The sequence below is a fragment of the Pseudozyma hubeiensis genome (genome assembly GCF_000403515.1).
Source record: "Pseudozyma hubeiensis SY62 DNA, scaffold: PHS43, whole genome shotgun sequence".
Lineage (NCBI taxonomy): Eukaryota > Fungi > Basidiomycota > Ustilaginomycetes > Ustilaginales > Ustilaginaceae > Pseudozyma > Pseudozyma hubeiensis.
Window position 1 is genome coordinate 1 of NW_012133825.1, and position 20,889 is coordinate 20,889.

A 20,889-nucleotide genomic window follows, 5' to 3' on the forward strand; every position below is an offset into this window, starting at 1 on the left:
AGGGGTGGGGGTAGGGGTAGGGGGCGCAGACGAGAGTTTTGGAAACCTGTTTGTAGAGTTCCTCCTGTCCGAGGCTGAAAGTGGGAAACAGAAGGAGGAGGGAGAAGCGGTGGTTGAGGGTGCGGAGGTGTTGCCGAAGCGGTTGTTGTCGCCTACGATGGGTGGGGAGATGGGATCGCCGAGTAAAGGGATGGGGTTGAACGGGGATGATGCGGCGGCTGCCAAGGGTGGGGGTGGACTGGGGTCGTACTTTGGTCTGTCGAGAGGCGGGAAAAAGTGACAGGTCAAAGAGCTTCGATGCAGCAACACATTCTCGTTCGAAGCAATACCAACATCGCAGAAGAGAAACAACGCACACACAACGAAACACACACCGATGGACCGTGGCTTGTTGAGCGTGAAAGAAACACAGTTGCAGATTGCGAATGGACGTTTGACGCAAAAGAAAACGGATGACAAGCGCATTGTTACTTGGTGGACTTCTTGCTCTTCTTGTCCTTCTTGTCGTCCGCGTCTTCCACGCCGTCTCTCTTTCTCTTGTCCTTCTTCTTCTTGTCTCCATCCTCCGTCGGTGGAACGAAAGCTTTCTGCCTCTCGACCTCTCTCTTCTCCTTGTGCTCTGCCTGTTTTGCCAGCTTCTCCTGTTCGGCAGCCTGCTTCTTCTGCCTGGGCTTGAGGAAGTATTCTCCGGACTCGAGCTGCAGGTCGATCTTGCTCGGCTGCTGGGGTGGTGGGAAGGGCGTGTACGTCTTTGCCTTGATCTTTTGCTTTTTCGTCTCCTTCCTTTCCGCATTTCCATCTTCTGTTGTGGTGGTGGAAGGTTTCTTCTTCTGGTTTTGCTTCTTGAACTTGGGTAGGAAGCGTTCCCAGTTCTCCTCGGCGAGTTTGGGGTCTTTGGCGAGCTCGCGCTTGATCATGAGCTCCTTGATGTGGTAGATGGGGTGGATGTTTTTGAGACAGTCGATGACGATGCGGCGTACCTCTTTGAGGTTCTTGAATTGACCCATGGCGCAGACAGTGTTGCCTTGGACGAGGACGTAGCAGCCGGTGAGGAGTTCGATCGCTTTCAGCGTGCTTCCGTTGGGACCGATGATCCTTTGCCTCCTCTTGACAAACCTCTCTTTGTTCCGGAGCAGATTTCCGATCTTGATGACATCGCATTCGACGCCGTCTTCCAAGATCTTGACCGCTTGTGGGAAGGGCACGGATCGGGAGAGAAGTCGAATCATGTCTCGTGCTTTGAGGATGATGTATGGATCGTACGTCTTTCGAGTGGTCTTGACGGTCATGGATCCTTCGACGAGATCCAGCGTGCAAGAGATGCCGTGCTTTTCAAGTGCAGACGTGACATGACCCCATACTTCTTTGAGATAGCGCTCTCGATATTTGGGGAAGAGCGTGGCGAAGGAAGATTCTTCGAGGAATGGGCCTTTGATTTCGTCAGGGGTGAATTTGGGGACTTCCCAGTGGTTGATGGAGTCGTCATCCCAGGGCTTGTCCTTGCGATGCTTTTTGTTCTTTGATGGTTCAGCTGTGGACGCTGATGCTGAGGGAGTGGTGTCCGCCATCCTGGATGATGTGTGAGTGCGGGGTGGTGGATGCGCGAGATGGTGGAGTGAGCAGAGGGTCCGATCCACTTTGTTCTGCAAGGCGTTGCGGCAAAAGGCAAAAATTCTAGAAATCGTCGTTCGAGCAACGCTCAAATTTTCATCGCCGATTCGCAGCAAAGTGACAATCGGGTTCAGATTGACAGCTCGGATGTCGGCTACGCAACAGCCAAGCAGCAATGCTTCTTGAGCAAACGCTTGGACCCTAACGATGTGCCTGCTGCTCATACCTTCTTGCTTCCAACCAAACTACACCTGACAAGGGCGGGCTCTCAGATCTACCTCTCGAGAAGCGGCACAGCGTTCACCATGGCGTCCACACCATCGCCCTCTAAGCGGCCGCGCATACCCACCTCCTCTGCGGTCGCCTCTGCAACCGCCTCTCCCTTCACCGCTTCGACTTCTCGACCTAGTGGTCCACGCTCCGTCGGGCCCTCGGGCACCTCGGCCAACCCTGCTCCCATCATCGGACTCGGTATGAGCCCCATGGACACCTACTCACCCGCTCCTGGCACCAGCGATGCCTACGGAATCTCCGGATTCACACCCTACAGCACTACCTCCCCCGCCTACGCAGCTGGTGGCTTGGCTTCCGCAGCATCACCCATCAGCGCTGCTCTGGCACACGGATCACGCGTCCTCTCCAACATCCAAGCTTCCTCACCCTTCTTCCACAATAATGGCGCAACACCCATGCTGCCACAACATGGCTATGCTCGTTATCCACCCTTACAGTCCAATCTTGCGATCGCGCAACAAGGTGCATCAACCTCTCAGCCAGGCACGACTAGACCACAACAGACATCCCCGCAACAAGGCTCCCCCGAGTACCTAAGACTGGCACTGCATCACCTGCAGACGACGTTGTTGGCGAAATTGGAGAGCGAAGCAGAGGCGTTCTTCGATGCAGCGGACTCAGCATTAGCCTTGACGGCGGATTCGAGGATTGTGGCGGGCAAAGCGAGAGCGTTTCAAGGAGCGCTGGATGGCGTGCTCGAGTACGTGGAGAAGAACGGACTGGCGAGTATTCCTTTGCTCCCGCTACCCGAGGCTGAATCGAAGAGCGCAGAGACGACAGGCGAAGACGATCCACCAAAACAGTCGTTAGGTTCAGATACAGCTGCCGTCGACACCAACAAGACAACAGATCCAAAAGCAACTGCACCGGCAGAGCCATCAGCAACAAAGACGGAAACATCGACTGCATCTGCCGCTCCGTCATTACAGTCCCACATCGACCGTCTGCAACTCCAAGCAAGACAGCTCTTCGACCAGCGTCAGAGACTCAAGGAATCTGCCTCAATCGTCGGTGCCATTCTCGATTCCTAACCCCCACACCACCCCTTCCCACTCATAGCAATCCCATCACAGCCCTTCCTTCCAGCAAACCTTTGATCTACAACAAATAGGACAATTCTGAGAAACTACAAGTACAAGCTCGTTTCGATCAAATGCAACTTTTTACACCAATTCCCCCACCTAAGCATACTGCTCAAGATCCAGCGTCAAACTGCTACTCGAGTTGACCTCCTGATCCCTATAGATACCCACCAGACTCTGGCTCCTCTCGTACAGCGATGCCTTCAACGAGATGACGATGAACTGGAACTGATCGCTCGCATGCTGCCTGATGTAGTTGCTCACCTTGGCGACGTTTTGCGAGTCCAACGCCGCATCCACTTCGTCCAGCACGAAGAACGGGGCCGGTTGGAAGCTGTGGATCGCAAACAACAGCGCCAGTGCAGCCATGGTCTTTTCACCTCCCGAGAGAGCCGTGATGTCGCGGAACCGCTTCATCGGCGGGACGACCGAATAGGTGATTCCACCGAGATACGGCTCTTCCGTATTCTCGATCGAGAGGTAGGCAGATCCTCCCATGGGTGCCGCTTTGGACCGCGAGAGGTCCTTGTACGTCGGATCAATCTGCTTCGAGATGTGGTTGAATGCAGAGTTGAACAGGTCGCAACGACGTTTTTTGATCCGATTGAACTCGTCTCGTGCCTCCTTGGCTTGTCGTCGCGAACGGTCGAACTCCTTCTCCGTCTCGGCGAGCTTGGCTTCCGTGTCATCGAGGCGCTCGACGGCCTTCATGTTCGGTGACATCTTCTCGATCTCAGCCGTGACGCTCTCGATGCGCGTCTGCAGCTCGTTGCCCATCGAAGCGCCGCCGTCTTCTTTCGCCTCGTCGTCGAGCCCGCTGAAGTCTACCTGGATGCCAAAGTCGGGCGCAGACATGGGCTTCTGCGTATTGTCGTCGTCATCGATGTCCATCGGCTGATCCACATCGATGGTCTCTTCCAGTCCGACTTTGGCCAGCGAACCCTTGAGCAACGGCAATGCAATCTCTTCCAGTCGACATCGGCGGTAGATCGCAGCTCGTTCGGATCCGAGGCGCTCGATCTCGTCGTTGCGAGCGGCGATCTCCTTGGACAGCGAGTCGAGCAGTCGTGCAGCCTTCTGCAAGTCCGTCCGTTTCTCTTCCAGCGTCGCCTTCTTGGCCTGATTCTGCTCTTGCAGCCCTGACAGCTGCGACTGCATTTCGGAAATCTCTTGCACCAAACCGTCGAGCTCCTCCTGCTTGCCCTGCTTGGAAGCCTGCGACGCCTGCAGCCTCTCTTTCTCGCGCGCGATGGCCTTGTTCAAGGTCTCGAGACGCTCTTGGGTATTCGTGATCTGCTGACGTTCGAAGTTGGCTTGGTGATTCAGACGCGCCAACTGCGATTCGAATTGCAGCTTGGCATCGCTTTGACGCTCCATCAGGCGCACCTGGCGCTCTTCGTACTCGCGAATGTTGTCGACGCCGATACGTCGGCAGAATGCACCGAAGATGCGGTCCTCTTCGCGGTTGACAACGGTCTCGAGCGTCGACATCTGACGCTGCACCTTGTCGAGCTCGCTCTTGGCGGTGCGCAGCTTGGGCTGAATCTCCTTGGTCTGCTTGTCGATGTTCTTGAGCTCATCACGGATGCCGGTGAGTCGGGTCTTGACGGCCGCCAGCTCGTCCTGTACCGACTTGAGATCCGCTTCGAGGCGGGTGATGTTGGCGACCAATTCATCGTCGCTGCTAAACGCGCGCTTCTCCTTTTGGAGTTCCTTGAGCTCGTTGAGGCACTTGTCGCGCTGGGTGGCAAGCCCTTGCAGCTCGCGCTCCTCCCATCGCTTGCCTCCAGACGAGCTCGACTGACCACCAGTGATGAGCCCACTCTTGTGGATGACGGTGCCTTCCAACGTGACAGCCTTGGCATCGACCTTCTTGTCGTAGACGACGGATCGAGCAATGTCCATTGTGTCGCAAACCAGTGCATTACCGCAAGCATGGTGGATTGCTCGCTCGATGGACGCGTCAAACTGAATGACATCGACGGCGAGACGAGCGCCTCGAGCGATACTTCTCAGACGATCATTGATCGGCTTAGCCTGGATGCGATCGAGAGGAAGGAAGGTGGCTTGCCCGGCGCGTGTGTTGCGAAGGTACTCGATGCAGTCGATGGCCGTCTTTTCCTGGTCGACGATGATGGCGTCCGTGTTGCGTCCGAGCACAGTGGCGATGGCGGTGTCGTACTTGCGCTGCACCGGCTTGCAGAGGTCGACTACACGACCGCGGACACCGGGGAAGATGCGCTGAAGTTTGGCCATAGTCTCCTTCATGGCCGCCTCTCGCTCCACCTCTGTGAGATCGTTTCGGGCTTGCAAGAGCTTGCTGTAGCACATCTGAAGGGTATCGTTGAGCTTGGTCTCCCGCTGATTGATGGCGGTGAGCTTGGCTTGTGTCTTGTTGAGCTCGTCACGAGCTGCTTGGAGTTCGGCGTCGGTACCACTGCGCTTGGTCTCAAGGGAAGACTGACGCTCCGAGAGCGTCGATTCTTCGTCCTTGAGCTTTTCCTTTTGCTTCGAGAATTGTCCGCTCTTGTCCTCAAAATCTTTGACGGCATCCGTCTTGATTCTCGCTTCACGTTTGAGGCCGTCAAGCTCTTGACGTTCGGCGACAGCTTCGAGGTTGGCTTGGGCTTTGAGGCTGTGGTACTCAGCCAAGTCGGCTTCGTTCAGCGTGAGACCAGCGGATTGAAGGGCACGCTGTTGCTCTTGAGCGGCACGGTCGGCAGCTCGTTGGACGGTCTGGCGGTCGCTCTCAAGCTTGGCGAGGTTGGCTTGCTGCCTTTCGAGATCGCGCTCGACCTGCTCGGTCATTCGGGCACCGTTTTCGAGCTTTTTGCGAGAGATGGCGATCTTCTCTTCGTAGGCATCGAGCGTCGGTCGCAGATCTTCGACATCACGTTGCTTTCGCTTAATCGCCTTTTCGACTTGGAGCATTTCGGTCTGGGTCTGCCCTTGATCTCGTCGCGCCCGCGAAACGGCGTCCTCGGCCCTTTTGTGTTCTGTGCGCAAGGGACGCATGTTCTTGGCTTGTGTCTTGACAAAGTCGGTGTTGAGCTCGATGTCCTCGTTGATGTGGAAAAGTCGCCATAGGACGTGATTGAGGATGTGCTGGACTCGCTCGTGCTGGAGACGCTCGAACTTTTCGGCTTCGCTCTTCTGTTCACGGAACTGCTTGAGCTCCGAGTTGATGCCTCTGCGTTTGTTGAAGTTGAAGGTGGAGTTGTCGGTGGCACGCTCCTGTGCTTCCTTTGCTCGCTCGTACTCGTCCTTGAGCTCGAGGGAGCCACTGATCTGGTCAATGAGTCGGCTGAGCTCCTTGGCACCCTGAGACGCGACGGCTTCTACGTCGCCCTGGAAGACGAGGAAGTTCTTTGCCTTCACGAGGATGTTGAACTGCTCGAGCTTGGTGTTGTACTGTGCATATTGGATGGCTCGACCATTGTACCTGTATTCGCTGCCGCCGGAGATGGTAATTGAACGCTGAAAGCGATGCTCGTAGCCCTTTGCATCTTGGTAGATGGCGGTGACGCTGGCTTTGGCGGCTGTACCTTCGCCCTGATCATCATCGTCTGAAGCCGAGGAGACTTCGTCATCGTCTGCTGCCATCTTGCGACCGCGGAAGATGAGATCCTTGAGCTGACTGGATCGAAGCTGAGCGGAGCGGACGCCAAGCACAAACGAGATGGCGTCCATGAGGTTCGACTTTCCACTCCCATTTGGGCCGATGACAGCAGTGAAGGCATTGAAAGGACCAACGACCTGATGGCCGCGGTATGACTTGAAATTCTCGATCTCGAGACGTTGGAGCGGCATGATGCCTGGTCCGTCTGGGCGAGGGGCTCTTGCCCTCTAGAGATGGGTTGGTGTGGTTATGGCGGTCCCGATCGGCGGCGCGTGCCGATAACAACGAAGTTTTAAGAAAGAAGACGGAGCGTTTACTGCAGTGACGGTGATGGTGACGACAAGCAATGTGATTGCGAGAAGAAAGCGCAGGAGCGGAGGGAGCGGCAAAGGTGTCAATGATCCAATCACGCTGTCTTCGCGCAGAGGCTTTGTTCACAACGGCTGCCGAAGTCCAACACGAGACCAAACCCTGGCAGCCAGCTCTTCGGAAGGCAGGCCGACACACAAAAACTCGAGCTCGAGACGCGACGCTGATCTGCCAGCCCACGCCCGGCTCAGTCTAATCAACGCGTCTGGCCCTCTTTACGCGCTTCCTCGCTTGCGGAGCAGCAGATGCACAGGTCGACACGCGCGCGCTTCACTCCGCCTGGCGAGGCCACTGCGAGCTGCTGCTTTGCTTTTTGCAGCTGAAATTCGACCAGCCTCCACTCGGCACAACCGCACGCACGGCTCATCGAAGGACGCCATAAAAAAGCTCAGCGTCAAGGGTCATTCTTCCGAACGAGCATATTCTGCAGAGGCCAACAAAGGCGAGCTGCTTGTCGCTTCGGAAGGGCCGCCAACCTCATTGGCTTGATTCGCAAGTCCTGTTCTGTTTCTACAGGAGTGCTTTCCGCTTCGTTGCTTGCTTGCAGCGTGAAGCCTCGACGCTCGACGACCATGCAATCGTGAAACGACGACGGTGGATCTCGACAAGCACGGCTTTGCGAACAGCCCGACTTCCCCTCGAAACACAGCATGTCGACGCCAGGCTCGTCACGCAGACCGTCTCTGGCCTCGCCATCGAGACGCCCCAAGCGCAAAGCCGCTGATGATACGGCTGGTCCATCTACCAGCACAGGTCGAAGCAGGGACACATCCAACAGCCCATTCCATCCCGACTCTGCATCGTCCTCCACGACTCCGTCACCTGTCAAAAGATCTTCCGTGTCCTCCGCACCTCGGCGGAACAGCCGGCAAGCTCGCACGTTCCAGATCGCGGACGAATTCGACCAGGATCAAGATGCACCCTACGATGAAGAGCTCGATGCAGACGGTGAGTACGATGAAGAGTACCTCGACCAGGATGCACCGGCTGAAGACGACGAGCAGGCGCTGGACCTGACCGAAGAAGCCGGAGTCGATGCGGATGCAGGTCCGTCCAATTCAGCCAGTAGTACGACGCCGGCGAGGCAATCCGCCAGACCGAAACGAAGCAACGCACCCAATGTCTCCTACTACGCCGTGCAGCCTTTACCGAGCTTGTCAGATGACGAGCAGGACGAGCAAGTCACACCATCAATACGAAAGCGAGCGAGGAAAGCCAGGCTTCCGCCCACATCCGACGTCGAAATCGATGACCAAGACCACAACAATGCGGCGGCTGTGCTGCCGCATTCAAGATCCCGCAGCAGAGGTACGCCTACCACTGCGCGGTCCACTTCCAAGCAGCCTTCGGGCAAAGCGCCAAGGAGGCCGGCGGAAGCAGAGGGCTTCACAAAGTCTGCAGAGCCGCAACTGTCGGAGGAAGCCAAGCAGCAGGCCAAGGCGGAAAAGGAGGCGCAGGATCTGCAATCTCGCTGGACCGAGGAGTACTTTGAGATCATCGAGCAGCTGCCCTTGGAGGTGCATCGTACGTTTGCGCTCATGCGAGAATTGGAGGGGCAGATGCAGGTGCGCGTGGGGACGATGGTTCAAAATATGACTGCTTATCGCGATGTCAGACTGCAGATGCAAAGGCTCATTGATGGCGGCGCAAATACGGCGCTTGGCACGGAAGACAGTGGATCTCATCGAAGTAGCGTGGGTAGGGGAAGCGAAGACGAAGCAGAGAATTTGCTGGGCGGGTCGCAAGACGGGCAGACGAGTCGACCGCAATTAACATCTCGGAGCGCAGGTGACGACGGTCAAGGCGTCGAAGCCATCCCCGTAGAGGACGAAGGTATAACAGATCTGTTGGACAAGGACGCCCGACGGGAACTGCTGCGCTCCATCTCGCTCGCTGCCAACGAGTCGGTGAAAGCGGCCGAAGAGAAAATGGGCCTCGCTGCTACGGCGTACAACTGGATCGATCGTCACATACGTCGGCTCGATGCCGACATCAGCAAGCTCGAGTCTAGCATCCTCCTTGGTCTAAGGACAGGCACGGAGGAGTCGCGGGGCGCGAGGGAAGCGCTCGGACTGCCGGTCGATGGGGAGACCGATGAAGCAGCTGACGCGGAAGTTGACGACGGGCAGGCTCTTGCCGACGGTGTAAGCGCGGAAGCGGAGACTGCAGCTCTGACAAAGGCCGCTGGCGCAGCAAATCGGGCACCGGGCGGGGTTGAAGCGGGCGAAAGGAGGAGCACGCGAACAACGCCGAAGATGGGCGGTCAAGCTCAACTCATGCCATCACCGAGGAGCTCCGAACGCGCAGCGACACGATCACGCTCCCGCTCCGCCTCGACTTCCGCCGTCGCCACTGCAGCCCGTCAGAAAACGACCTCTCCCGTCCCACCCGCCGCCAACCGCATCACGCGCAAACGCAAACCCAAACCGCTCTCCCCGCAAAAAGGCGGCCGGCGATCCATCGTCACCACCACCCCCACCATCATCTCCCCCACCTCGCAAACACCTCGTCCGTCGGCCGCCGTCGTCGGACCTGACACCTCCGAGATGCCGTTCGACCCCACCGAGCCGACGTACTGCTACTGCGATCAGATCTCCTTTGACGAGATGGTGGCGTGCGACAACGACGATTGCAGTCTCGAATGGTTCCACTATTCGTGTGTGGGGTTGACGAGGCCGCCGAAGAAGGAGTGGTACTGTCGATTCTGTGCGCCCGCGGGGTGGACGGGCGAGGGGATGGCTGTGCCGCCCAATGCGAAGCATAAGCCGGTCGGGTTCAAGAAGGGGGTTGGCATCAAGGCGTAACCTCGCCATAACTTGACGTGCATCACGCAATATCAATCACACACATCCTCACGCATCACAATTGTCCCACGACCGCATCGTTCTGTTTACGAATCGTCATTTCTCTAGAGATACATCGCCTCCGGCTTACTCTTCCACATCTCTGCTCTCGCTAGGTGCATCGTCCTCCGGATTCGCAATCCCCGCCATCTCAGCCAACCCGTCGATGATCCTCTCGCAGCTATCCACGTGCCATTCCGCAAGGGTTTTTCTGTTGTTCGGACCGATCATGGTCGTATAGATGCCGCCTCTGGTCAACCTGAGCTTCTTCGGACTTCCCACAGGAGTGTTCGCCTTCAACGGAGTCGGAGGGCTGATGATCAGAGCCTGATCTTTCGGCACCTGTCTCGTCAGATCCTTGGGTGCTTCGAGATGAGCTGAATCCGACGTTGCGGCTTCCATCTCCGGTGTCGAAGGTGACAGGTTGTACAGCGTCCTAAACATGTCTTCGTCAGTCTTGTCGTCTCCAGCGCAGAAGACGAACTCGGCATCCGGATGATCGTAAAGGATCCTCTTGACAATCTCTCCTTTGTTGATTGCCAGAGGCCGAACTTCCAAATTCTTCTTGCCGACGAGAACCTCGATGGCCAACTTGTTCTGAGAAGTGAGGTTCTCGAGATGCGCTTGGCACTCCTTTGCCTGGAAAGAACCAAAGTCCGGGTCGGCACCTCGATAGTGCCATGTGATGGCGCTCTTCTTCTGCTCGATGAAGCTTCCCGCGGTTCGTTCCGTGTAGTACTCGAACACGCTACGGATATCCTTCATCCACGTCATATCGAGGTCTTCCGTCAGGTTGTGATACTCGTCCAGCCCTGGCTCCTTGACAAATCCACCGTGCTCCGCAGAGAAACCGATTCCTCTAAAGTGTCCCAAATGCTTACCCAAGAATCCACCATCGCGACCAGAGATGATGTAAATCACATTCTTCTCGTCGTTCGACAGCACATCCAACGCCTTGAGCAGCCTCTCCGAAGGCAACGCCATCTCAGGCACCTTGACAATTGGCGTCAACGTTCCATCATAGTCCAGCAGCAACAACCGCTTCTTGGCATTCCTATACTTTTCCACCATCTCCTTTCGATCCAACGGCGGCGTCAGGTGCGCCGAGTGTTCGTTGTGCAGACGCGTCAAGAGCTGCTTAACAAGGCCCGCTGCCCACGTGTGCGAGGTGTGCATCACCACCTGATGGTATAGCTGGTCGTGCCTCGCCCGCTTCTCCTCCTCCGTCAGACGAAGCGCGTAGTCGATCGCCTTGGCGACGCCAAAGATGTTCCACGGATTCACCTGGATCGCCGAGCGCATCCGACCTGCTGTGCCGGTGAACTCGGAGAGGATGAGTGGGCTCTTGTTGAACTTGTTCTGGCAGATGATGTACTCCATCGACGTGGTGTTCATGCCGTCGCGAACCGATGTGATGAGCGCAAGGTCGGCGACCGAGAGCAGCGCAAAATACTCGTCCCTGTCGATGATCTGATGGTAGTGGTGCACAGGTGTGAAGCTGAGCGAGCCAAACTCGCCATTGATGTGCGAGACCAGCTCCGAAACCTGCCTCTCGAGCTTGGGCGAGTCGTTGAGCGCAGGCGCCGTCACCTGGATCAACACCACCTTATTGCGCCACTCGGGATACTCTGCCAAAAACTTATGGAAGGCCTGCAGCTTCTGCACCACACCGCGCACTACGTCGAGCTTGTCCCTGCCCACCAAAATCTTCTTGCCCTTGTACATCTCGCGAATGGCCTCGATCTTGGGTAGCACGCCCTCGGACGAGCTGTCCTTGGCGATCTTGACCGAGTCGATGCCGATCGGATTGTAGGTGATGTTGGTAACGTGGCCAGAAGCCGACTCGACCGCATTCGACGAAGCCTCGTAGCCGCACACGCGGATGCAAGATGACAAAAAGTGGCGCGAATAGCTAAAGGCTTGGAAGCATGCCAGATCCGCACCGAGCATTCCCTCGAGTATCTCTTTCCTCTTGGGCAGGCAGCGGAACACCTCGCTACTGGGGAATGGTGCGTGTACGAACAGGCCGATGACGGCGTCGGGCACGAGCTTGCGGAGCATGAGCGGTACGAGCAGAAGGTGGTAGTCGTGGATCCAGACGAGATCGCCAGGCTTGTATTCTTGGGCGACACGCTTGGCAAAGGCCTCGTTGGCGGCATAGTAGGCTTCCCAGCTGTAGTCTTCCCAGGCTCGTCGCTCCGAGTTGACATCTTGCCAGAGCAGGTAGTGGAAAAGAGGCCAGAGGGTAGCCTTGCAGTAGCCCTCGTAGTGTCCGTGAGCGACCTTGTAATCGAGCCAGACAGGCACGTACTTGATCCCGTTCTCGGAATTGCCATCCTCTTTGGCTGCAGCGGAGCGGCTGTTGTGAGCTGTAGTAGCAGCGTCGTTGGCGGCCGCGGCAGCAGCTTTTCCTTGAGCAGTGCCATTCGGACGTGTCGTTGGGTCTCCGGATCCGACGGGCTCGGCCCCGTTCATGACGGGCACTGGAATTTTGCCAACGGGTGGCTGGTTGGATTCCGGGTCGGCTGGTGCACCTGCAACAGGAGCCTCTTGCGGGACCCAAGCACTGGCCTGATCGAGCGAGGCGAGGACCTCTTCGATCTGGCGTCTCTCTACATCGGTAGTCTCGGAAGGATCGGTGCGGTGGTCATCGCGCGCCTGTACGGCGTAGTGGATGTCACCTGGCCACCCGATGAACGTCTGACGATGAGTGCTGCACAGGCTGCGAATGCCGCTATTGAGCGCCGTATGTCCGCGTCGTGCCGTGAGCACCCACTGCGGCTGAGGAGCTGCCGTCGGGGGCGAATCGACGAACGGACTGTTTGCGTCGCTGATACCGCCCCACTGTCTCCAAGGCTCCTGGTTGAAGCTGCTGAAGCTTCCGCGACTTGCTGCAGACCACATGGAGCCTCTGCGTGATCCGACGGGTGTGAAGCGGTCGTCTTCCGAGCACTCGCTGGTGTCGTCGACGACCTCGGTCATCATCCATGCCCTTCGACCGGCACGTCGTCTGGAGCGATCCTGGTTTTCTCGCAGCCGTGCTTCGAAGTCTTGTCCCTCGAGACCGGTCATGCCAAAGCCTGTTGCGAACGAGGATCTGCGCGAAGCGGCACGGAAGCTGTTCTTGCGCGAAGCGATCTCCTGCAAGCCAACTTGACGCTGAAGCTCGCGCTGTGCCTCCATTTCGCGCTTTTCGGCCTGTGCGGCCAGTTTGGCAGCTTTGCGCGCACGAGCGGCAGCTGCCATGGCGGCGACGCTTGCGGTGGCAGCTAGCCTCTCCTCTCGTTGACGCTCGAAGTCGACCTCAGCAAGTGGACGGATCTCGAAGGGAATGTAGTGGCTGACGTGGATGATGCGACCGCTCAAGGGCATCCCGGGATGCTTTGCGTTGAAATCGTCCTCGAGGTGCTTGACCACATTGCGCATATCGTCGAGCGTTTCGAATTCAGCCTTTGCGCCGAGGTCGCCGGTAGCGGCGGTACCAAGACCCATGCCGCCGATGCCATCAGGACGCATCGAGATCTTATTCTGCGGAGCGAAGGAGCCGGGAGAAGCCACCATCTTGCTGCCGTTTGTGAAGGTGGGCAGTTGGCCAGCAGCGTCACCGGATTCGTTGGATGTCGGAGGCGCTAGGGAGGAGGAGAGGGAGGCCGAGATGATGCCCTCCTCGGCCTTTTGGCTATCGCGCTGCAATTGACTGTGGGACGTATGTTCGCCAGGGATCGACTTGGCAGACGAGCTCGCGTCCGTAGCAGGAAGATTGGACGATGGCGCGGCACCTTTGAAATAGTCGCCGCTGGACTGTTGCGATGAGGGTGCGGCAGTGGAGGAGGATAGGAGATCGTTTTCGTTGTCCGTGGTGGAGGAAGAAGCGAAAGGGTGAGACGCTGTCGGATCGAGCGAGGAAGACGGGGAGGCAGATTTGTGGGCGGCGGCCGAGACTTCGAAATTCGGCGGCTCTTCCGAATAGACGCCTGGCGTCAGAGAGCCTCGTTGGTCGACAGCGGCGGAAGTGGACGGCACAGCCAGCGACGATGAGCGCGGACTGCGCTGACTCTGGCTGCCGCCAGCGCCTGTGCTTACGGTCATGGAGCGTTTCCTCTTCACTTTAGAAAACTCGACGTGGCTTGAGTGGCAGTGTTTGCAAGCGATCGAGCTGGCTTTGCGGGAGGTAACTTAGATGCGGTTGTCGATCAAGACCAGCCAGAAGAGGCTTCGACGAAGCTGACTGAGGAGGTGCTGTATCAGCTGTGCAGCAGAAGAAGCAGCCACCACCACAGCAGCGTCGGTAGTATCTGAAAAGAAGACACGCTCGGCAGGCCAAAGTCTGCGACGCTTCCGAACTTTCGGCGAGGCCAAAGGGTGACAGGCCACACAAACCTTGTCCACCGATCCGAAGCGACACAGGAAAAGAGCCGAGAGGCACAGAGAGAGAGAGGAGCCAGAGGCGGGCGTGCGATACCAGGGCGGGCGCCAAGCAAGTCAAGTAACCTTGTCGGTCGAGGTCGCAACGTGTCGAAGAGGTTGCAGCAGCGAGGCTCTATGACTGCAGCACTTGTCAGTCAGCCAGCTAGCCAGCAAGCCACCAACTCACGAATTGTGCGAAGCTTTGCGATCAGTCAGCGCGTGGCACCCTTTCAGGTGGATCCGAAGTGGCCAATCGAACGTTCCAATCAAGGTCGAATCGAGTTGTCGTAGACCTCTTGACAGCAAGGCGAGGGTTGAAGAAGCAAGTCTATGCCAATGTTGGGGCTTCCAGTGCCTTGAAGGTCTTTTGTATGGGTTGTAATGGAGACGACGGACAAGACAAGATAGCCTTTTTGCCCCAATGTCGATCTGCAACTTGTGGACACCGTTACCGAGCGACGTTGCAGCACACAGACACAGCCCGACTGCCCAATGCGAATTTCTTCGAGAATCATCTCACACGCAAATCAGCCAAGAGAGATTATCGCGTGTGTGCGGTCGGTCACCCGTTGAGCAATTTCGGGAGGGCCGAGCGCAGTGGAGGCAGCGAGCCTGGCTCAAGAATCTTTCGGAGGACACCCGCAGCATGCAGCCTGCTTGATTGCTGTTGTTCGACGTTCGGGTGGCAGCCTGGAATCGCACGAAGGACGCCACTTTTTCTTGACACACTCTCTCTTGTCATCTCAAAGCGCCCACCAGCGTTCGATGATCTCGACGTTCGCAAGTCTGAAGCTTGGGCCGTACGTCTGAACACAAGAGGGAATCAGATGGTAACCCCTGGAAGGATCTATCAAAGAAATATCGTCCAGAATGGTCCCGACGACGAGTGCTTCGTTCGCAAGCCTTTGCTTACTGGAACTTTCGGTGGGGTCGTCTTATCGCCGCGACATCTTTCTGCAGTTCCGCGACTTGCACAACGCCTCGTCGGACACGGCTCGAGAAATTTCTGGCAGGCGCAACGAGCTCGAATTGCAGATTCAACTGCGACACCGCCTCTGCAGGACATGCCAGCCGAGAAAAATGACTGAATCGTGCATTTCTTCTGCAGGCCTAAATCGCAACACTAAGCTCGAAGAGAGAGGAGCTCACACAAGCTGACGAGCATCGTTTCAGGCGATGATGACCAAACGTACAGGCTTCTTCGCAGCGATAGTCAGTCCAGAAGAGACGTAGATTGCAAGAGTCGGAACAGCTTCGGGTTCGTTGGAAAGACCAAGGAAGGGCGTTGTAGAACGCAGTTGAAATCGATCGGGCATCGGCAGACGAATGCGTCGATCCTTTTGATGTTTTTTTTGCGAGATCCTATGTCACCTCGATTCGCCTCAACATTGCGTGCAAACGTCGACAAGGCATGCTCACCTTCGCCTTCATTTCGAAGCTATTATTGCAGCCTGTCATCGTCGTTGACAAGATTCTTCCAAACACTAATGCTTCACACGAAACCGATCGGACTCTGATGCGCGAGGGCAATGGAGGTCGTTGTAACGCTATGAAGTCCTTCATCGTGGGGGAGGCGAACCGAAAGCAGGACCCCATCGATTCCCAGGAGCTCGGAAAGAGAACATCGTCTTGCCAGGAGCCGCCTCCGGTCTAGTGATCATTCGCGCCAAGGAAACACATCAAACTAGCGCCGGCGTAAACAGTGCCTGGGAAGAGCGGGCAAACCTTGGACGTGGGAGCGCAGCAGTGGTCGCAACATTGGTGTTGGCTTTCCCGTCCTTCCACGCCTTTGCGCATCTCGTGGGAGCCATGGCCCAGTGTCTCTGGTACCGAGACCAGATTGACCTGCGTGCATTATGCGACCTTCGATGCATGCTGCTATGCCTTACACGATCAACGTACTTGCCTCTCTTGGAATCGTGAATAGTAGGCAGTACGCATGCGAGAACGAGACAGTCCGCGCTAATCCTATGAATCGGATTTCCAGACTCTGCTCGTCGACGCATCGGCTTTCGACAGACTGGGCTAAGTGGAAAGGTGTAACAGCAAGAACCACCAGACAAACAACGACATGAATCCCCGCATCCTCGAACCGAGCTCCCCACATTTGAGCGTCGGAGCTGGAATCTTACCACAGAGTCTGGGAAAATCCGAATTCATGCGTTTGGTGTCGGGGCGTCACCTTCCTTCTCTCGCCTACGCTCATCAGGGTCGCCTGCTCGCGTTCGTAAGCCGCATCGTCCTCCTCCGTCGGCAGGAAAAGCTCTCGGATCATCGAGTTGAAGGAATCTTTCACGTCCGGGTGCGACCGTCTTGTACGCCTTGGAGCTGGAGCTGGCTGGGAGAAATACCCTCTATTTCGATATCCGAGGTCGATCCGTCGACCCTTGCTCCCTGCTTGCGCACCACATCACATTTCATGCATGGCTTTGAATCGTGTTTTGGTCTCAATATACGACACTACTAGCTTAGCTTTCCCGAAAGCGGTCCAGGCCAGAAGCGCGAAATCGATTTCGGCTTGACATGAGGGCTACTTGCCGATCGGCCAAGGGGACCATCGGAAACGTGCGTGTGTCTCATGCGCCTCGATCGACCCTAAACACCGTCCGAAGTGAGCTTTCCCGAGTCCGCCCATCGTCACATCTCCATAGTCTTTCTTACTGTCAGTGCGCTCAATGCGTTTCGAAACTTCGAAACTGCATGTGCGGATGCAGATTCCCGCAGCAGCTGCACGGACGTCTCGTCACACGTTGCTACCGTGGGTAATCATTCACTTCAATCGCATCCTTCGCTCATCGCAAACATTGAAATCGTACATCAATTGCGTTCCCGTTCTGCGAACCGAATTCAGGCAGATGAACGTGACAGAACCGTTGCCCCGGTTCCTCATGAACCCATCAAGGTCTGGTGATGGCCCTTGTCTGTGATCAATTTTACATCGCAACAAAACTCCGACACATTAGTGCCTTTCTTTGGTCTTCCGTCTACGACGCTTCCAGACCTGCCGAACCGCACTAGTGCAGCCTCTTTCATCGAGTCGATCCGACTAAGTCGGTGCGTCTTCTTCACATACGGTACCACTGTTCAGCTCTTGATCTACAGCCTGCATCGATTTCATTCTAGTAAGGCTGCCGAAGCACGTTCCAGAGCCTGACGGCCGATGATGCAGAACAGGCACCGGATCGTGAAACGCCGTTAGAGGGGTCGACCGCATGACCTTGCATGTCCTGTTTATTGCTTGCCGCTCACATCTCTTTGTACGAAGGTATGCAGACGACCTACCTTAGACCTCCGTACACGCATCGCGGCGTAACCTGGATCAGCTCCGACGCCAGAAGCCACTCAGAAACTCGTTAGGGTTTTGCCGGCGAGTCTAACCAACCAAAGAAGCGGGTTCCTGCAAAAGCGCATCGCATCGTAAACAGTGTGCTGTATATATAAAGGGCAGCGGGTCTTGATGGGCTTCATTGCTATCTTGATCCGTCAAAGTTCTTCTTTCCACTTCACTACGCCCTTCATCTCCTCTCCCACGTTTGACTGACCGGAACCGGCATTCGCCGATTTCGGCGCTGTGTGACACCTACTACCGGCCACCCTTCTTCCGGACCTCTACTTCCACTCTTGACTATAAAAGGACGCCTAGGTTCTCCTTTTTCAGCTCCGCCTCCGTCTCCCTTAGACGCTTGTCAAAGGATTGAACGCTCACCATGACTCGCTCACTCATCAGGCTGGCCGTCGTCGCCGGTCTTTTCGCCTCCTTCGGTGCAGTCACTGCTCATCCTGTCGAGGAGCCTCTGGAGCGAAGGCAAACCATCGACACGTACGACTACATCGTAGTCGGAGGCGGTACCAGTGGTATGGCCCTAGCCGGGCGTCTATCTGAAAACCAAGGCGTCACAGTCGCAGTGCTCGAAGCCGGTACCGACTACCGTCTCAACCCCGCCAATCTCGTCGACACCCCTGGCATGGACACCTTTGGTGTTGGAGCTGATCCAACTGACTCCATTACGAATGGCCTGTACGATTGGTTCTTCGTGACCGAGGGAGAACCGGGCTACGACAACCGCAAAGTGCACTACGCTCGTGGCAAGTGCATCGGAGGATCGTCGGCAAGGAACTTCATGCTGTACCACCGACCTCCTCGCAACGCCCAGCAGACGTGGGTCGATCTGACCGGTGATAGTCAGTGGTCGTTCGACCGCGTCCTGCCCTACTACCAGAAGTCGCTGACAGCGTTTGGTCCCCGACACGAGTTCAGGAAGGACAACCCTCCTGCACAGTACAACCCCGCTGCTTTCCCTGGCACCGGCCCTGTCAGCGTGGGTTTCCCCAACTACGCCCAGCCGTTCTCGGGTCCGCTGCTCAACAGTCTCAACGAAGTAGGCGTCCCCACCTCGACGGACATGAGCTCCGGAAACATCTTGGGTGCTCAGTATTCGACCATCACCATCGAAGCGTCCAACGGAAAGAGGGCTACTTCGCGCTCATTCTACCAACAGGCTCTGGATGATAAGCGGACCAACCTCAACGTCATCTTCGAAGCGCTCGCAAAGAAGGTGGTGTTTGACACTACGGCTAGTAGACCGAAGGCTGTGGCTGTTGAATACACGCTACCGCTTGGGATCAAGAAGACAATCAAGGCAAGGAAGGAGATCATCATCAGTGCAGGTGCTTTCCAGTCTCCTCAGCTGCTCATGGTTTCCGGTATCGGTCCAGCGGATCAGCTCAAGGCGCAGAACATTCCCGTTTTGGTGCAGAACGAGAATGTCGGACAGCACATGCAGGACCACGTGTTCTTCGGACCCACATACTCTGTCAACGTCGACACGCCGACCAAGGAGGCGAACGATCCTGTCTTCCTGGCTGCGTCCCTCGCTGCGTTCCAGATCAACCAGGGCATCTTTACGAACAACGTGGCTGACCTGATCGGGTTCGAGAAGTGGAACTCGACCTTCCTGGACTCGATCCAGGCGAGCCAGGTGAAGAGCAACCCTTCGGACTGGCCCGAGATCGAGTTCCTCTCCGGACCCGGATTCATCGGCGACTTCTCCAACCTCGTCACCAACAACATCGTGCAAGGCCTCACTCTTCAGCAATTCGCTTCTCTGCTCGTCGCCATCGTCGCACCGCTTTCCGAAGGATCCGTGACGCTCAAGAGTGCCGACACGAGCGATCTCCCCGCGATCCGACCCAACTGGCTCTCTTCGCCCGTCGATCAGAAAGTCGCCATCGCTGCCTTCAAACGTGCTCGCCAAGTGTTCGCCGCCAACGCCATGAAGAGCACGCGAACCAAGGCCACCATCGAGGACTTCCCCGGATTCGACGTCGCCACCGACGACCAGATCCTGGCTAGCATCAGGAAGAACCTGATGACCGTGTGGCACGCCGCTTCCACCTGCAGGATGGCCAAGAGTCCGCAGACTGGTGTGCTGGACTCCAACTTCCGCGTGTTCGGCGTGGACGCGTTGAGGGTCGTCGACGCATCGTCCTTCCCGAGGTTGCTGCCCGGTCATCCGCAGGCTGTTTGCTACATGATCGCTGAGAGGGCTGCGGATCTTATTGCCGCTGCTAACAAGTAGGGCTGTTCGACGATGAATCGATTGGTTGCTTCTTTCTCTAGTTGAAGTCGTAGTTAGATGATGACATTTTTATAGTGATTCACGACTCATTCACGTTCTCAATGATATTCTAGTCCAATACGTGTCTGGTGGTGTCTGTGATTGAGCATGGCTGTCAAGGGCTCACACGTCCAAGTCTGCAAAACGCCTGTCGAATTGCATTTTTTTCAGACGAGCATTTTAGGGTTCCACTAATTATTCGTAGTTTTCGATTTTTGGCCGCTCCGAATATTGGGAATTTCGGCAACCGGAGCCAGCAGATCTTCCCAAGATGGTCTGAGCGTGTGTTGGTGTGTTGCTCTCTCGAACCATCAGCATCACCACCACACTGACATCGTCATCCGCTACTCGCGGCATCGCACAAACACATCTTCTGAGGGGAGAAACAGTGATGACGATGCAGACAGCGCAGCCTGGCAGTCGTTCCGCGTCCGGCTCGCTGCGAGATCCAGACCCGGACCCACCCAGCACCTCCTCGGCCAACCCCATGCCCGCAGACCTTTCCCTTTTCCTACAGCCGTCCTTCGACGCCGCAACTTACGTCGCTTCCCTGCTCAACCATGTCGACCCTTCCTACGCCTCCACCAGCAATACCGTTCCATCAGCATCGCCAACAGCACCGTCAGCTTCGGCAAAACATCCTCCCCTGCTTACCCCCCCACCACCGACCTCCCCCACAACAGCACGCAACCCCAGCATCTCCCTATCCCCCACCTCACCCATAGCCACGAGCTCGAGAAAACATGAACAGGCGCAGGAAGACCTCGATCTCTCGCTCGCCATCTCACGCCTCAACCTGGCGATCGAAGAGCTAGACCGCTCGATCGAGAGCGAGGTGACTGCGAACGCGCCGGAGCTCTTGAAGCGCACGGGGCGGCTGGGTGCGATGCAGGAAGGGGTGGGGGAGACGAGGAGCGGGGTGGAGAGTTTGGCGGAGGAGGTGGAGAGGTTGAGGGGGAAGGTGAGGGAGCCGTTTCGGAGGGTGGTGGAGTTGCAGGGGGAGTTGAGGGTGGTGGAGGGGGCGGGGGAGCTGGTGGGGAGGACGA

General features: G+C 56.8%; 11 protein-coding genes across 11 annotated transcripts; 7 read left to right on the top strand and 4 right to left on the bottom strand.

Moving 5' to 3' along the window:
* Nucleotides 1–467: 467 nt before the first annotated feature.
* On the bottom strand, nucleotides 468–1,835 carry PHSY_004386 (hypothetical protein; the record flags this gene model as incomplete). Its single annotated transcript, XM_012334999.1, has 1 exon — nucleotides 468–1,835. The coding sequence occupies one exon, from the start codon at nucleotides 1,833–1,835 to the stop codon at nucleotides 468–470; it is 1,368 nt and encodes a 455-aa protein (XP_012190389.1).
* Nucleotides 1,836–1,916: 81 nt separating this feature from the next.
* PHSY_004387 (expressed protein) lies at nucleotides 1,917–2,936 on the top strand (the record flags this gene model as incomplete). The annotated part of the gene is made up of 1 exon (XM_012335000.1): nucleotides 1,917–2,936. One exon carries the CDS (start codon nucleotides 1,917–1,919, stop codon nucleotides 2,934–2,936), a length of 1,020 nt encoding a protein of 339 aa, XP_012190390.1.
* A 150-nt stretch (nucleotides 2,937–3,086) lies between these two features.
* On the bottom strand, nucleotides 3,087–6,797 carry PHSY_004388 (chromosome segregation ATPase; the record flags this gene model as incomplete). Its single annotated transcript, XM_012335001.1, has 1 exon — nucleotides 3,087–6,797. One exon carries the CDS (start codon nucleotides 6,795–6,797, stop codon nucleotides 3,087–3,089), a length of 3,711 nt encoding a protein of 1,236 aa, XP_012190391.1.
* Nucleotides 6,798–6,936: 139 nt separating this feature from the next.
* Nucleotides 6,937–7,464, top strand: PHSY_004389 (hypothetical protein; the record flags this gene model as incomplete). Its single annotated transcript, XM_012335002.1, has 1 exon — nucleotides 6,937–7,464. One exon carries the CDS (start codon nucleotides 6,937–6,939, stop codon nucleotides 7,462–7,464), a length of 528 nt encoding a protein of 175 aa, XP_012190392.1.
* Nucleotides 7,465–7,625: 161 nt separating this feature from the next.
* Nucleotides 7,626–9,779, top strand: PHSY_004390 (hypothetical protein; the record flags this gene model as incomplete). Its single annotated transcript, XM_012335003.1, has 1 exon — nucleotides 7,626–9,779. One exon carries the CDS (start codon nucleotides 7,626–7,628, stop codon nucleotides 9,777–9,779), a length of 2,154 nt encoding a protein of 717 aa, XP_012190393.1.
* Nucleotides 9,780–9,905: 126 nt separating this feature from the next.
* Nucleotides 9,906–13,907, bottom strand: PHSY_004391 (glycosyltransferase; the record flags this gene model as incomplete). The annotated part of the gene is made up of 1 exon (XM_012335004.1): nucleotides 9,906–13,907. One exon carries the CDS (start codon nucleotides 13,905–13,907, stop codon nucleotides 9,906–9,908), a length of 4,002 nt encoding a protein of 1,333 aa, XP_012190394.1.
* Nucleotides 13,908–14,596: 689 nt separating this feature from the next.
* PHSY_004392 (proteasome component PRE6) lies at nucleotides 14,597–15,313 on the top strand (the record flags this gene model as incomplete). The annotated part of the gene is made up of 1 exon (XM_012335005.1): nucleotides 14,597–15,313. One exon carries the CDS (start codon nucleotides 14,597–14,599, stop codon nucleotides 15,311–15,313), a length of 717 nt encoding a protein of 238 aa, XP_012190395.1.
* A 323-nt stretch (nucleotides 15,314–15,636) lies between these two features.
* Nucleotides 15,637–15,879, top strand: PHSY_004393 (hypothetical protein; the record flags this gene model as incomplete). The annotated part of the gene is made up of 1 exon (XM_012335006.1): nucleotides 15,637–15,879. The coding sequence occupies one exon, from the start codon at nucleotides 15,637–15,639 to the stop codon at nucleotides 15,877–15,879; it is 243 nt and encodes an 80-aa protein (XP_012190396.1).
* A 417-nt stretch (nucleotides 15,880–16,296) lies between these two features.
* Nucleotides 16,297–17,582, top strand: PHSY_004394 (hypothetical protein; the record flags this gene model as incomplete). The annotated part of the gene is made up of 3 exons (XM_012335007.1): nucleotides 16,297–16,540; nucleotides 17,225–17,347; nucleotides 17,491–17,582. 3 exons carry the CDS (start codon nucleotides 16,297–16,299, stop codon nucleotides 17,580–17,582), a joined length of 459 nt encoding a protein of 152 aa, XP_012190397.1.
* A 350-nt stretch (nucleotides 17,583–17,932) lies between these two features.
* On the top strand, nucleotides 17,933–19,804 carry PHSY_004395 (choline dehydrogenase; the record flags this gene model as incomplete). Its single annotated transcript, XM_012335008.1, has 1 exon — nucleotides 17,933–19,804. One exon carries the CDS (start codon nucleotides 17,933–17,935, stop codon nucleotides 19,802–19,804), a length of 1,872 nt encoding a protein of 623 aa, XP_012190398.1.
* Nucleotides 19,805–20,038: 234 nt separating this feature from the next.
* On the bottom strand, nucleotides 20,039–20,332 carry PHSY_004396 (hypothetical protein; the record flags this gene model as incomplete). Its single annotated transcript, XM_012335009.1, has 1 exon — nucleotides 20,039–20,332. The coding sequence occupies one exon, from the start codon at nucleotides 20,330–20,332 to the stop codon at nucleotides 20,039–20,041; it is 294 nt and encodes a 97-aa protein (XP_012190399.1).
* Nucleotides 20,333–20,889: the final 557 nt, after the last annotated feature.